Genomic DNA, 15,997 nt, shown 5'->3' on the forward strand with positions numbered 1-15,997 from the left:
GAGGACATGGGGAAACATGGTTGGAAAGAGGTGGAGCAGTTTACCTGGAAGGCAGCTGGAACAGTATGAGCAAAGTTTTGGAATTTGGGGACTATTTACCTCACTTGTGGGAAGATTAATAGTTTGGTCTGTTTCTTTCTGAGCATGGCTGGTGAGATCAGGACTTGGGAATTCCCCCAGTTTTACTGTGAATGCTCTACTTTGAACCTCCCGCTGAAAAAACTAACTCGCGAATAGTGCGAGGCAGGTGTGAGAACGCCTGGAATATGTGTGAAAGACACTTTGTTCCCTGTGACAGACTTCGGAGGGATGGTAGAGGCTTTATGCTTCCTAAGCGGAAATGGAGGGCTGCTCTAAGTTTGATTGTTGATACTAACAGTAAGTTGTGATTGTTTAGGTTTCCACCGCTGGACAGCCAAGTAAAAAGCCATCTACACTCCTTTCCTGCAGTCGGAAACTTCACAACCTCCCTACCCAGGTCTCTGCCATTCATATTGAGTTCACAGAGTATTACTTCCCAGATAATCAGGAGCTTCCAGGTAAGCATCTAGGCTGGCTATTTTTCTGTCTAGCTCATGCTTTTCCCATTTGTCAGCCTTGGGGCCACTACTTATATTTTTATTTGTTGTTAGGAGTTTTCAGTGTTTGAGTTAATGTAGCACACTTTTGTTAAACACTCTGCCCTGTATAAATGTGTACCTTTGCTCTGTTCATAATATAGTTAATATTAGGTAGTAAGAGCCTAGCTATTGCTTTTTACAGGATGTTTCTTTTCTTCCCTCTGCTTTCCAGTTCCTTGTCCTAATCTCTACATTCAGTTAAATGGTCTGACATTTACTATGGATCCTGTCAGTTTGCTCTGGGGAAACCTCTTTTGCCTGGATTTATACCGCAGCTTGGAGCAGTTCAAAGCTATCTACAAGCTGGAAGATTCAAGTCAGAAAGATGAACACTTGGACATCCGACTAGATGCGTTCTGGTTGAAGGTGAGGGGAGAGTGTGACTTTTATCCCCTCTTGGTAGCCACAGCTGCATTTTTCCAATGTATATAATCCATGGTTTTGCTCTGTCCATTTTGTGGAAGTAAGAAAATAGTTTCACAGCCCAAATGATCTTTTACATGTGTATTAATAGTGGGATGCTGAGATACTCAGATGACCATTCTGAATTGTGTTTCATTTTCTCTGTGAAGGTGAGCTTTCCACTGGAAAAGAGAGAGCGGGCAGAGTTGCATCGTCCCCAGGCCCTTGTCTTCTCTGCGTCAGGCATGATTGCCACCAATACACGTCATGCCCCACATTGTAGTTGTTCAGACCTCCAGAGTCTCTTCCGGGGTTTTGCTGCTGCTGAGTTCTTTCATTCCAATTATGATCACTTTCCTAAGGTTCCAGGTGGCTTTAGCCTTCTGCACATGCTTTTTTTGCATCATGCCTTTCAGATGGATTCCTGCCTGCCTCAGCCTAATACCCTCCCTCCCCAGAGACCTAAGGCTTCCCGGGATCTCTGGTCTGTCCACTTTACCCAGATCTCCTTGGACTTTGAGGGAACAGAAAACTTCAAAGGCCATACCTTGAATTTTGTAGCCCCCTTCCCCCTGTCCATTTGGGCCTGCCTACCCCTCCGCTGGCAGCAAGCCCAGGCACGGAAGCTCCTTTTGGCCTCAGAGGGGAGGCTGAAACCATCAGCCAGTTTTGGAAATCCGGTCCAGTCTGAGGCTCTTGCCCCTGACTCTATGTCCCATCAGCGGTCAAAGACTGAACATGACTTGAAAAGCTTATCAGGACTTACAGAAGTCATGGAAATTCTGAAAGAAGGCAGTAGTGGTATGGACAACAAAGGGCCTCTGACAGAGCTGGAGGATGTAGCAGATGTTCATATGCTTGTACATTCCCCAGCCCATGTCCGCGTGAGGCTTGACCACTACCAGTACTTGGCTCTGCTTCGCCTGAAGGATGTGCTGCAGAGGCTTCAGGAGCAGCTGACTAAGGATACAGAGTCAGTGACTGGGTCTCCCCTGCAGAACCAGACAGCTTGCATTGGAGTTCTCTTTCCCAGTGCTGAGGTGGCTCTGCTTATGCATCCTGCCCCCGGTGCTGTTGATGCTGACTCTGCAGGCTCAGATAGCACTAGCCTCGTAGATTCAGAGCTATCTCCTTCAGAGGATCGGGAACTGAAGTCTGATGCCTCATCAGACCAGGGCCCAGCAAGCCCTGAGAAGGTCTTGGAGGAAAGTAGCATTGACAATCAGGATGTATCCCAGGAGAGGCCACATAGCAATGGAGAACTGCAGGACTCAGGTCCACTTGCCCAGCAGCTGGCAGGGAAGGGCCATGAGGCAGTAGAGTCCCTACAGGCTAAGAAACTTAGCAGAACCCAAGCCTCCAGCTCACCAGCTGCATTGAAGCCCCCAGCTGGCAGGGAAACTGCTGTGAATGGACAGGGTGAGCTCATCCCCTTGAAGAACATTGAGGGAGAATTGTCAAGTGCTATTCACATGACCAAGGATGCCACCAAGGAGGCTCTACACGCCACCATGGACCTCACCAAGGAAGCTGTGTCCCTGACTAAGGATGCCTTCAGTTTGGGCAGAGATCGAATGACCTCCACCATGTACAAGATGTTGTCCCTGCCCCCAGCCAAGTAAGTGGTTCTGTACCTCCTTCACTCATCCCATCTCCTTCTCCTAGTTCTGATCATTGGGTTTAAGGCCTCTTACTGTGTGCATTTCTAGATTGGGAAGTACCATAGAGTCCAGGAGAATGCATAGAATGGCCTATTTAATGGGCAGTTTTCAAGCCAGTATTTATTGCTTCTTAGAATCAGATTATCTCCTTTTTCACTGATTCACTATTTTTTCCCCTCAAGACAGGCCTTACTGTGTTAGCCAGGCTGGTCTTGAACTGCTGGGCTCCGCAATCCTCCTGCCTTGGCTTCCTGAGTAGCTGGGATTATAGACACCTGCCACTGTACCCAGCTTGTTTCACTATTATTGATACAAATATGCTATATCAGAATAATAATAATGGCATATATATAATATTATTTTCAGTGGGATTTCATGTAATTTTTTTGTTTGATTTGATCCCCACAGCAGCCTGGTAAGGTGGCCTCAGACATTTGTATCCCCAGTTTATAGCTGGGAAAACTGAGGCTTTAGAGAGGATGAGCTCATAGATATCCCATATCTTGTAAATAGAAAAGCTGTGGCTTTGGACTTGTTTTTTCTGGTACCTTATCAGTGTCTGTCAGAGTAACAGAGAAGGAAGAATTTCATCCATTCAACAAATATCTTGTGAGCCCTTTCTGTGTGCTGGGCTCTGTGTTAAGCACTGGAGATAGAGTAGGGAGTAAACAGGAAAACACAGAAATGCACAGTGAGACGAGTGGAAAAGTATGGATTTTCCCATGGGTGTCTTGTGGTTTTAGGAAAGATAGAGTCTAAGGGAAGTCTTTCCTGTAACACTTTGTGGTTTAGAGACCATGGTATGAAAACAGTGCATTTAGAGCTTTTGTCTAAGTGAATTATCTTAAGTGGGTCTCTAATGCCTGTGGGTGAGCTAGTACCTGCTAGGACAGACAGCAAGGAGGAAGGAGAATAAAACTTCAAGGGTTGAGTTGTATAATACTAGCCAACATTTACTGAGTGCCTTCTTTGCCTGATAAGACACAGTCCTAAGTACTTATAATATTGGTCCACTGGATTTTTATAATAGCCCTATAAGGCAAGTATTAATATCACTCCCCATCTCACAGATGAGGAAACTGAGGCTCAGAGAGGTAAGAAACTGGCACAAGATCACACAACTTGTGAGTGGTGGGGCAAGGATTAAAAGCCTGGACTCCTAATCACCCAATGTGCTGCCTTTTCTAAATGGAGACAAGTAAGGGAGATGGAAAAAGAGCAGAGGTGAAAAAGAGAAAAGAAAGGTGTGTGAAATGAGCCCTTTTAAAATATCAACAGTGGCTTCCTAACTGCCCAAGCCCGTGGCCTTTCCTCAGTCCCCCTTCTCCTGGACTCCTCTGTGGTAGTTAACATTTCTGATCAGTTCATTCTGAATGTTTGTAACCCCACCCAGTTACTCTCAATTCTCTGAAGGAGTCTTCTTTTTCCTTGGCTGCTCTCTTCTTCCTTTTAACCTATAGGTGTAAATACTCCACAGGGCTAGGCTGTCCATATTCTGATCACTTTTGTCATACTTTTAATTTTTAATTTTTTTTTGAGACAGGTCTCATTCTGTTGCCCAGTGGTGCGATGTCTGCTCACTGCAGCCTCGACCTCCCAGGTTCAAGTGATCCTCCTGCCTCAGCCTCCTGGGTAGCTGGGACCACAGGCATGCGCCACCACGCCCAGCTAATTTTTGTATTTTTGGTAGAGATGGGGTTTGCCATGTTGCCCAGGCTAGTCTCAAACTCTTGGGCTCAAGCGATTGACCCACCTTGGCCTCCCAAAATGCTGGGATTATAGGTGTGAGCCACTGCGCCTGGCCTATAATTTTAATTTTTTAAATTATAAAAATGGTTTGTGTTTATCGTGTTGACAATGTAGGAAATAAGAGAGTAAAGAAGAAAATATAAAAATCACTTGTAACAATCCGCAGATAACCACTGTTTACATTTGGGTGTATTTTCTTCCAATCTTTGTATGTCTGCATTCATGTGTACACTTGTGGATGGTTATGCATATAATATCCACAAATAGTTTTTACAACAATAGGATTATATTATTTCTACAATGTTACATGCTGCTTTATTCACTCAATGTTTTATTATGATATTTTCCCATTCATTAGGCATATGAATACATGATTTTTATTTATTTTTATTTTTGGAGATGTGGTTTCACCATGTTGCACAGGCTGGTCTTGAACTCTTGGGTGCAAGCGACTCTCCCACCTTGGCTTCCCAAAGCGCTAGGGTTATAAGCATAAGCCACTTCCCCTGGCTGAATACATGATTTTTAATTGCTCCATTATATTCTAGTAAATTGATATATCATAATTTATTGATCCATTCCTCTATCTGGGGAGTCATTTAAAAAAATGTTTCCCATTTTTCTCAGGTAGAACCAATGCTGTATGAAATGTCCTTATTTTTGTGAACTTTAATCTTTGGAATATTTTACATATCTAAATCTTTCTTTAGAATAAAAACCAAAAAGTAGCTGGGTGCGGTGGCTCACGCTTGTAATCCCAGCACTTTGGGGGGCCAAGGCAGGCGGATCACGAGGCCAGGAGATCGAGACCATCCTGGCTAACACAGTGAAACCCCGTCTCTACTAAAAATACAAAAAATTAGCTGGGTGTGGTGGCACGTGCCTGTAGTCCAGCTACTCGGGAGGCTGAGGCAGGAGAATGGCTTGAACCTGGGAGGCGGAGCTTGCAGTGAGCCGAGATCACGCCACTGCACTACAGCCTGGGTGACAGAGCGAGACTCTGTCTCAAAAGAAATAAATAAGTAATAAAATAAAATAAAAACCAAAAAGTGAAATTATTAGGTCAAATGCTACAAACATTTTTAAAGTTGTTGATGCATTTGCCAAACTAACAGGTTTGTAACAGTCTGTGCTTTTTAATGGTTTCTCTCTCAGAATCCCCTGCAGGGTTTGTTAAAACATAGTGGCAGCTGGGCGCGGTGGCTCACGCCTGTAATCCCAGCATTTTGGAAGCCTGAGGCAGGCAGATCATGAGGTCAGGAGATGGAGACCATGCTGGCTAACACGGTGAAACCCTGTCTCTACTAAAAATATAAAAAATTAGCTGAGTGTGGTGGCATGCACCTGTAGTCCCAGCTACTCTGGAGGCTGAGGCAGGAGAATTGCTTGAACCCAGGAGGCGGAGGTTGCAGTGAGCTGAGATCATGCCACTGCACTCCAGCCTGGGCAATAGAGTGAGACTCCATCTCAAAAAAAAAAAAACCAAAAACATAGTTTGCTGAGCCCTATTTCTCATTCATGGAATGAGATGGGGCCTGATAATTTGCTTTTTTTTGTTTTTGAGATGGAGTCTCACTCTGTCGCCCAGGCTGGAGTGCAGTGGTGCGATCTCAGCTCACTGTAACTTCCGCCTCCTGGGTTCAAGCAATTCTCCTGCCTCAGCCTCCCGAGTAGCTGGGACTACAGGCGTGTGCCACCACACTCAGCTAATTTTTGTATTTTCAGTAGAGACGGGGTTACACCATGTTGGCCAGGCTGGTCTCAATCTCTTGACCTCAGGTGATCTGCCCACCTTGGCCTCCCAAAATGCTGGGATTACAGGCGTGAGCCACCTCATTGGGCCCAAGAATTTGCATTTCTAACACATTCCCCGTTGATTCTGATGCTCCTGCCAGGACCACACTTTGGGGAACACTGCTCTAGGGAACATCAGTTTTCCCTGTCTGTTCCCACATGAAGACTTTTTAGTGTATAAAAAGTATGGTTGATTTCTATATAGGTGGTATTTTATTTTATTTTATTTTATTTTATTTTATTTTATTTTATGAGACATCCATTACTCACTATAGTCTTTTCCTCTCCAGCTTGTTTGAAAAAGTCAGGCCAAACGTCCTAAACCATAGGTATAATCTTGTTATTTCCCTACTCCAAAACCTTTACGCTTTTCCCTCATACCCCCTGAATTTAATTTGAACTTCTTAAGTGTGGCATAATCAATTATTATGATACAGCCATATAGCAATTTATAGTTTTCAAAGCATTTTAATAAATACTTTTTTATTCAAGGTTTTCTATAATTTGGCTGCCACTCTTGTGGTAAAGTGAAAAATCACTTAGTGTGAAGTTAGGAGACTTGAGTCTTTTATTTTTGAGACAGAGTCTCACCGTGTCACCCACACTGGAGTGCAGTGGTGTGATCTCGGCTCACTGCTGCCTCAACCTCCCAGGCTCAGGTGATCCTCTCATCTCAGCCCCCAGTAGCTGGACTACAGGCACGCACCATGATGCCTGGCTAATCTTTGTATTTTTTGTAGAGACCAGGTTTTGCCATGTTGCCCAGGCTGGTCTCGAACTCCTGGATTCAAGCCATCTGCCTGCCTTGGCCTCCCAAAGTGCTGGGAATATAGGCGTGAGTCCCTGCACCCAGCCTGAGTTTTTCTTAATTCTACCTTTAACTGTGACCTTGGGACAGTTTCTTCATCTGTAAAATGGGAGGGTGGTATTTAAAGGTCCTTAAAGGTTTCTTTTCACTGTGTTAATGCCTTTTTAACTTTATCTTCCATTGCTCTCCCTGACAAAACCTATGCTTCAGCTGGGCAGAGCTATTATTCTTACCAGTCTCTTTTTGTTTCTGGCTCTATGCCTTTGTTTATGCCATTTCTTGCCTATAGAATACCCTCTTCTCACTTTCACAGTCCTTCAAGGACCACCTCAAATGTTATCTCTTACCACAAAGCCACTCTTGATCCTCTTCTCCTTGTCCTTTTTCCTCTTTGATGTTGTCTAGAACTGGGGATGTCTTACTCATCAATTTATCCATCTTCCACTCCTGCCTAGTGCCTAGTATGGTGCCTTACATACAGAAGCAACTAAATACTTATGGAATGAATGCAGGTGGCTTCAGGTGCCATTCATCAGCACCAGAGCAGTAGGTAGCTGGTCTCTTCTGAGTCTGGGATGACCTTGAATAACCTTGACATTTAATGTTGATATGAGAGCGCTGTCTATGCAGTTAGCGATGTTGGAATAAAAAGATTCAGAAAGGCCAGTGATTGAAAAATGACTTGATCTCTTTACAGCCAGTAATAGGTAATGTCAAAGTTGTATGTTCCTAATATTGGGAACTTCATCCAGTTGTCTGAGCTGAAAGGGGTGGGCATTGTAAGTGGATGGGAACAAACATGTCTCCAAAGCCACATTTGTGGTTTTTTTTTTTTTTTTTAAACAGGGAGCCCATGGCCAAGACAGATGAGGGGGTGGCAGCCCCAGTGAGTGGAGGTGCTGCACGACTCCGATTTTTCTCCATGAAGAGGACAGTATCTCAACAGTCATTTGATGGTGTCTCATTGGATAGCAGTGGCCCTGAAGACCGGATTTCAGTGGACAGTGATGGCAGTGATAGCTTTGTGATGCTCTTGGAGTCTGGTATGTGGGAGCAGAGCCAGGCAAAGTTGCAGAAGTCCAGAAAGGGTTCTCTCTGCTGCCTGTATCAGTCTGGCAGGGCTAAAGAGGAGCTGAGAGATGATAATATAGACATTTTCTTAACCAAGACAAAAAAAGAAAGAGAAATTTTAGTGGACTTGTGGGTTTGGTTTTAATTCCACGTTTCTAGGTTATTGGTTAATAACTGACTATATCACAGAAAGAGATTCAAACCAAAGGAGAAAGCACTAGTCTTACAGCCTTATAGCTAAGTCAGGATTAGTTTCATGGTTGGTATCAGTGGTATGAGTGTGCTTATCATCTTTTTTTTTTTTTGGCCTCTGTTGTCACTGGAAAATAGGAGCTTTTTATCTGTTAATAAAATGAGAAACTTTTAGGAATTACCTCTGTATGTTATACTGGTTCTTTCAGTTTATTGAAATAGAAACTTAGGAAATGATCCCTTAAGAGTATCTAGGCTGGGCACGGTGGCTCACGCCTGTAATCCCAGCACTTTCGGAGGCCGAGGCGGGTGGATCACTTGAGGTCAGGAGTTGGAGACTAGCCTGGCCAATATGGTAAAACCCCGTCTCTACTAAAAATAGAAAAATTAGCTGGGCTTAGTGGCAGGTGCGTGTAATCTCAACTACTCGGGAGGCTGAGGCAGGAGAATTGTTTGAACCGGTAGAGGTACAGGAGGTAGAGGGTGCAGTGAGCTGAGATTGCGCCACTGCACTCCAGCCTGGGTGACAGCGAGACTCCGTCTCAAAAAAAAGAGGGAATGTCCTATTTATTTATTTATTTTATATTGACAAATTATAATTGTATCTATGTGGTATTAATACTAAGCGATCCTATGATATATACACACATACAGTGTGGGATTTTTGAGCCAAACTAATTAACATCTCCGTCACCTCAAATACTTACCATTTATTTCTCCTGTTTAACTGAAACATTACACTTTCACTAACATTTCCTCCTATCCCCTCCCATTTCCCTTTTCAGCCTCTGTTAAGCACCATCTTGCTCTCTGCTTTTATGAGTACAGTTGTTTTACATTCCATGTATAAGTGAGCACATACTATTTTTGTCTTTCAGTGCCTGGCTTATCTCATTTAGCATATTGTCTGTCCTCCAGATTCATCTACGTTATCACAAATGACAGGATTTCCCTCTCATAAGGCTGAATAGTATTCCATTGTGTGTTTGTACCACATTTTCTTTATCCGTTCATTGGTTGATGAACACATAAGTTGATCCCACAACTTGGCTATTGTGAATAATGTTGTAGTAAACGCAGGAGTGGAGATAGTTCTTTGATATACTTTTTTTCATATTCCTTGGATATCTACCCAGAAGTGGATATGGTAACTCCATTTTTAGCTTTGAGGACCCTTCATACTGTTTTCCATAATGCCCATATTAATTTACATTTCCACCAACAGGGTGCTAGGGTTTCCTTTTCTCTACATCCTTGCCAACACTTGTTATCTTTAATCTTTTTGAGAATAGCCATTCTGACAGGAGTGAGTTAATATTTCACTGTGGTTTTAAGAGAATGCGCTGTTTCTTAAGCTGGGTGGCGTGTACCATGTTTGTTTTGTTATTATTTTTAACTTCTTATGGAAGATTTCATGTCTATGTACAAAAGTAGACAGAATCAAATAATGAACCCTCATACACCCATTACCTAGCTTTGAAATTAAGAAGTCATGGCAGGCCCGGTGCAGTGGCTCATGCCTGTAATCCCAGCATTTTGGGAGGCCAACGTGGGTGGATCACTTAAGGTGAAACCTAATTCTCCAATTTAAATTAAAGTTCTGAAAAATCTCCTGGGGTTCTTATATATTCACCTTAGACAGCAATTAAACTTGTGACTGGATTTCTGCCTTGGGAAGCATCCAGTCTAAAAGGAAAGAGAAGGCTGGCACGGTGCCTCACGCATGTAATCCCAGCACTTTGGGAGGCCCAGACGGGTGGATCAGGAGTTTGAGACCAGCCTGGCCAACATGGTGAAACTCTGTCTCTATTAAAAATACAAAAATTAGCCAGGGATGGTGGCGTGCGCCTGTAATCCCAGCTACTCAGAAGGCTGAGGTGGGAGAATTGCTTGAACCCAGGAGGTGGAGGTTGTAGTGAGCCGAGATCACGCCATTGCACTCCCCTGGGCGACAGAGCAAGACTATTCCATCTCAAAAAAAAAAGAACTCATGGCCATTTTTGTTTCATAAACACTACTGCCCACTTTCCTTCATCTCATATTATTTTGAAGCAAATCCCAAACATATCCTTTTGTCCATAAATATTTTCAATTATGCATTGCTAGAAAATACAGACTTAAATTTTTTTAAATTGTGGTAAAATACGTATGAAATTTGCCATCCTAACCGTTTTTAAGTGGATAGTTCAGTGACATTAAGTACATTCTGATTGTTGTACAATCATTACTACTGTCTATCTCCAGGATGTTTTTCTTCTTGTGAAACAGAAACTCTGTACTCATTAAACAGTAACTCCTCATTTCCCCTCCCCTCAGTCCCTGACAACCATGATTCTACTTTCTTTTTATAAATTTGACTACTTTAGGTACCTCATATAAGTGGAATCATGCAGTATTTGTCCTTTTATCACTGGCTTATTCCACTTGGTATATCCTCAAGATTCTTCTATTTTGTAGCGTGTGTCAGAATTTCTTTCCTTTTTAAGGCTGAATAGTGTTCCATTGTATTTATATACCACATTGCTTATCCTTGCATCCATGGAAGGACACTTGGGTTGCTTCTGTTTACAGACTTTTAAAAATGGGATCAAATGTCATTACACTTTAAAAAATTAACAGTAATTCCTTAAATTCATCAAATATCTAGTTAGTCCTCAAATTTCTAGTTGTCTCATGAATGTCATAAATATTTTCTTTTATTTTTACAGTTGTCATTGTTTGTAGAGGTTGGATTTGAACAGAATATTTTGACTTTTGAACTCATTTGTCCTCTTTTTCATGCAGAGTCTGGTCCAGAATCTGTTCCACCAGGATCTCTTTCAAATGTCTCAGATAATGCTGGTGTTCAAGGGAGCCCTCTTGTGAATAACTATGGCCAGGGGTCACCAGCAGCCAACAGTTCAGTTTCACCCAGTGGAGAAGACCTCATCTTTCACCCGGTCAGCAGCTCTACTTTCTTCTCTGCAGAGGGTAGGCTGGGCTGAGAGCTTGGGACTTAAAACTAAGAGAATCTCCTTTGGTAGGTCTCAGTTCTGGTCCTGAAGGTGAATGAGGTGTCTTTTGGGATTGAGGTACGTGGTGAGGACCTGACTGTGGCCCTGCAAGCAGAGGAACTGACCCTCCAGCAGCTGGGCACCGTGGGACTCTGGCAGTTCCTGCGTGGACAGTGCCTAGGTAAGGATGGTAGTCATTCCACGACAGATAGTGGGACTTATCTAGGACAGCCATAGATTAACTTGTACTTGTCACTGTGCTCTAAGGGCAGCCACTCTACTAGTGCCAAGTTCTTTCCAGCAGCCATTGGGGGAGGAAAAGCTCCATTGAAACCTTTTTTGCAAGGAGCCTCTCAGAGCTGTTTCTAGGGCTTTGCATTCACTGTGCGAGTCTCCAACTTCACTTCCAGGTACTCCTGGAGCTTATATGAGGACAGTGTCCACTTCATTTGTATGTCTCTTAATATAAAACTATCTGATCAGGGAACTTCTGTCATTCAGATTCAGTCCTTTGATGTGAATTTTCATTTATAAAAGATGACAGGAAAAATCTGGGCTTATGTTACATACTTCATTTAAAAATTATTGGCTGGGCACGGGGCTCATGCCTGTAATCCCAGCACTTTGGGAGGCTGACGTAGGTGGATCACCTGAGGTCAGGAGTTTGAGACCAGCCTGGCCAACATGGTAAAACGCTGTCTCTACTAAAATATAAAAATTAGCTGGGCGTGGTGGCGGGTGCCTGTAATCCCAGCTACTTGGGAGGCTGAGGCAGGAGAATTGCTTGAACCCGGGAGGTGGAGGTTGCAGTGAGCTGAGATTGTGCCATTGCACTCCAGCCTGGGTGACAAGAGTGAAACTCTGTCTCAAAAAATATATATTTTTAGGCTAAGCATGGTGGCTCATGGCAGTAATCCCAGCACGCTGGGAAGCTGAGGTGGGAAACCAGCCTGAACAACATAGCAAGACCTCAGCTCTACAAAAAATACAGGCTGGGTGTGGTGGCTCACGCCTGTAATCCTAGCACTTTGGGAGGCTGAGGCGGGTGGATCACTTAAGGTCGGGAATTTGAAACCACCCTGGCCAACATGGTGAAACCCCGTCTCTACTAAAATACAAAAAAATTAGCTGGGCGTGGTGGCAGGCACCTGTAATCCCAGCTACTTGGGAGGCTGAGGCAGGAGAACTGCTTGAACCGGGGAGGCGGAGGTTGCAGTGAGCCGAGCCAAGATCGCGCCCCTGCACTCCAGCCTGGGTGACAGAGCGAGACTCTGTTTTAAAAAAAAAAAAAAAAAATTAGCTCGGTGTGGCGGTGCGTGCCTATAGTTCTAGCTGCTTGGGAGGCTGAGGTGAGTGGATCACGTGAGTCTAGGAGTTTAAGACTACAATGAGCTATAATTGCACCACTGCACTCCAGCCTGGGCAACAGAGCAAGACCCTGTCTCTTAAAAAAAATTAAAATATTGAGTAGATACTGAAGAACACTTACAAAATATATGTAAGGCATAAAATAATAACAATACAATGAACCCATGTACCCACCACCTAGTTTGTTTTATTGTTTTTTAATTTTTTTTTGAGATACAGTCTTGCTCTGTTGCCCAGGCTGGAGTGCAGTGGCACGAATTCGACGCACTGCAACCTTCGCCTCCTTCAAGCAATTCTCCTGGCTCAGCCTCCCGAGTAGCTGGGAATACAGGCATGCACGACCACACCCAACTTATTTTTGTATTTTTAGTAGACCAGGCTGGTCCACCATGTTGACCAGGCTGGTCTCAAACTCCTGGCCTCAAGTGATCTGTCCACCTCAGCCTCCCAAAGTGCTGGAATTACAGGCCTGAGCCACCATGCCTGGCCCCACCACCTAGTTTAATTAATACAACAGTACCATTACCTTTTAAGTCTCTAGGAGTCCCTCTCCTGAACCTCCTTCTGTCCCTCACCTGTCATAGGTAATCACTATCCTGAATTTGTATTCATTGTTATCTTGCTTTACTTTATAATTTGTACACATGTTTATATTAATGTATTATTTAGCTTTTTTCACATTTTTCTAAATGGAATAATAGATTGTACTATATTTGTGATTTGCTTCTTTCAAGTAACATGATATTCTTTAAATTCATCTAGGTTGTTGAATTAGCTATAATTTGTTCATTTTTCATTACTATGTAATGTTCTTGTATACATACACCACTTTTTTTTTTTTTTTCTTTTTTTGAGACAGAGTCTTGCTGGGTTGCCCAGGCTGGAGTGCAGTGGTTGCAATCTCAGCCCACTGCAACCTCCGCCTCCTGGGTTCAAGTGATTCTTGTGCCTCAGCCTCCTCAGTAGCCAGGACTACAGGCGCCTGCCACCACGCCTGACTAATTTTTTTATATTTTTAGACAGGGTTTCACCATGTTGCTCAGGATGATCTTGAACTCCTGAACTCAAGTGATCCACCCGCCTCAGCCTCCCAAAGTCTTTGGATTACAGGCATGAGCCACTGTGCACGGCACTTTTTGCTTTTTGAAAACAGCTTTATTGAAGTATAATTTGCATAACACAAAATTCACTCATTTTAAGTGTACAATTTTATAATTGTGTAACCATCACCACAACCCAATTTTAGAACATTTCCATCACCCCCAAAATATCCCTGTACCCATTATCCTATTTACTTCTTTATTCTATTCTGGACAGACATTTGGGTTGTTTCTAGTTTTTGTTTGTTTGTTTTTCCAATTTCAGATAGGGTTGCTGTGAACATCCTTGTACATGTCTCTTGGAATATATGTTTGAGAGTTTCCCTGGGGTTGTGTTTCTGACAGTATAATTTCTAGATCATTAGGGTAGGCACAACTTCACCTTTACTAGATAATACCAAATTGTTATGCAAAATGTTTGTACCAATTTGCAGTTCCATAAATGTGTAAGTTGTTCCACAGGATCCTTGGCTACACCTGAGATTGTTCTGTTTGGAGTTTTGGAGAGATTAGCATAGATCCTGCTTTGTTTTATGAGTGACAGATGAGAAAACCAAGACTTAAGAGAAAGGAGGAGACATTCAATTTTAGTAGAGTTTGGGAGTCCTATGTTTTAAGAGCTTTTCCTTGGCCATTAGCCCACTGTCTCACATTCATAACAAGGCCAGTCCTTAATCTCTCTTCCACCTTGCAAGGCATTATAGCGAAGTATCTAAGCCCATGGACTTGGCAGTCAGACTGCCTGGGTTCAGAGCCTCTCCTTGCTACTTACTAATTATGTAATTTTGGGCAAGTTATTCTCTGTGACTTAGTTCAGTCAGATGAGAATGATGATATTCCTTTGACATAGGGTTATTATGAATATTGGTATATAAAGTGCTTAGAAGACTTCCTGGCCGTTAATTAGTTGTCTTCCTTGTCTTTCTTCACAAAGGTACATGCTTTCAGGAATCCTCAACTTTGAAGACTGGCCACATCAGGCCAGCTGTGGGCCTTCGCTTTGAGGTGGGGCCTGGAGCAGCTGTTCATTCCCCCCTGGCCTCACAAAATGGCTTCCTACATTTATTGCTTCATGGCTGTGACCTCGAGCTGCTCACTTCAGTGCTCAGTGGCCTGGGGCCCTTCTTGGAGGATGAGGAGATCCCGGTGGTAGTCCCCATGCAGATTGAGCTTCTGAACTCCAGCATCACCCTAAAGGTGTGAGGAACCTTTGGTTTTTGCCAATGTAAGGGCACACTGGTTTTTGCCCTGGACTTTGTCAAGCAAGGAAGCAGTGATACCTGTTAACCTCTTCCCTTTTCACTGTAACATATGGTGAGGATCAAGTGAGGAAATATTAATACATATTTGCATTCTCTGTCAGTGTTACAGTGGTATATAAATGTGTGTTGCTGTCAGAAAAGCCAGGGTTGAGGTGAGGAGACCTTGTCTGTAACCCTAACCCTGTCTTTGGCATGCAGCATTACCATGTGCAAGCCATCAGGTTATCTGATTCTCAGTTTCACCATCTCTAGATGGGAGAATCTGCTATGCCTCTTAAACCTTCCAAGAATGTATGGACAAACTGGCATAAAGCTGCTTCAAGCTGAATGATGGGAGCGTGGGTTGTGTTAAATTGCTCTGAGCTGGTGGGGGGCATCATGTGGTTTCTCTCTTTCCTGCAGGATGATATCCCCCCCATCTATCCAACATCTCCAGGCCCCATCCCCATCACTCTGGCCATGGAACATGTTGTGCTGAAGAGGAGTGATGACGGTGTGTTCCACATAGGCGGTGAGTCAGGCTTGTCAGCCTGTTGGTTTCTCTGCCTTTTCTCCTAAAAGTGAATAGGTGACACCTAGGAACTGTTTGGGAGTTGGCAGCAGTTTGTCACTTAGAAACTTTACTTGTTTTCTCTAGCTGCTGCTCAGGACAAACCATCAGGTGAAGTACTTAAAAGTGAGAAGAGACAGCCCCCAAAAGAACAGGTGTTTTTGGTGCCCACAGGAGAGGTTTTTGAACAGCAGGTGAGGACCTAACAGAACAGTACCTGCCTATAACCCTTGGGGGCTATACTTGCGAAACTGGTAAAACCTGGGGTTGGGGGGCAAAAAGGTTGCGTGTGCTGCCTGCATGTGGGTGTTTTGGGTTCCTGTCACCTAGCAGCGGCTTCTAGAAGTGCTGACTAGAGGATAAATGTCAGGAGCTGGAGATGAATGGTTGCTGAGGACATACTGCACCTGCCAATGAACTATGAAGA

At 43.6% G+C, this 15,997-nt stretch overlaps 1 protein-coding gene across 4 annotated transcripts in view; it reads left to right on the forward strand.

The window, feature by feature from the left end:
* BLTP3A (bridge-like lipid transfer protein family member 3A) overlaps positions 1-15,997 on the forward strand; it is a 91,226-nt gene that overhangs the window by 69,492 nt on the left and 5,737 nt on the right. For 2 of the 4 annotated variants that reach the window (XM_009241769.4, XM_009241768.4), the window contains 9 exons: positions 398-539; positions 793-986; positions 1,193-2,640; positions 7,881-8,077; positions 11,082-11,236; positions 11,321-11,471; positions 14,693-14,955; positions 15,423-15,531; positions 15,658-15,764. In XM_009241769.4, the coding sequence (XP_009240044.2) occupies positions 398-539; positions 793-986; positions 1,193-2,640; positions 7,881-8,077; positions 11,082-11,236; positions 11,321-11,471; positions 14,693-14,955; positions 15,423-15,531; positions 15,658-15,764 (2,766 nt within the window). The remainder of the gene's footprint in view (positions 1-397; positions 540-792; positions 987-1,192; positions 2,641-7,880; positions 8,078-11,081; positions 11,237-11,320; positions 11,472-14,692; positions 14,956-15,422; positions 15,532-15,657; positions 15,765-15,997) is intronic. The other 2 variants (XM_063725213.1, XM_054558726.2) reach the window with 1 other exon arrangement.

The sequence above is a fragment of the Pongo abelii genome, chromosome 5 (genome assembly GCF_028885655.2).
Source record: "Pongo abelii isolate AG06213 chromosome 5, NHGRI_mPonAbe1-v2.0_pri, whole genome shotgun sequence".
NCBI classification, from domain to species: domain Eukaryota; kingdom Metazoa; phylum Chordata; class Mammalia; order Primates; family Hominidae; genus Pongo; species Pongo abelii.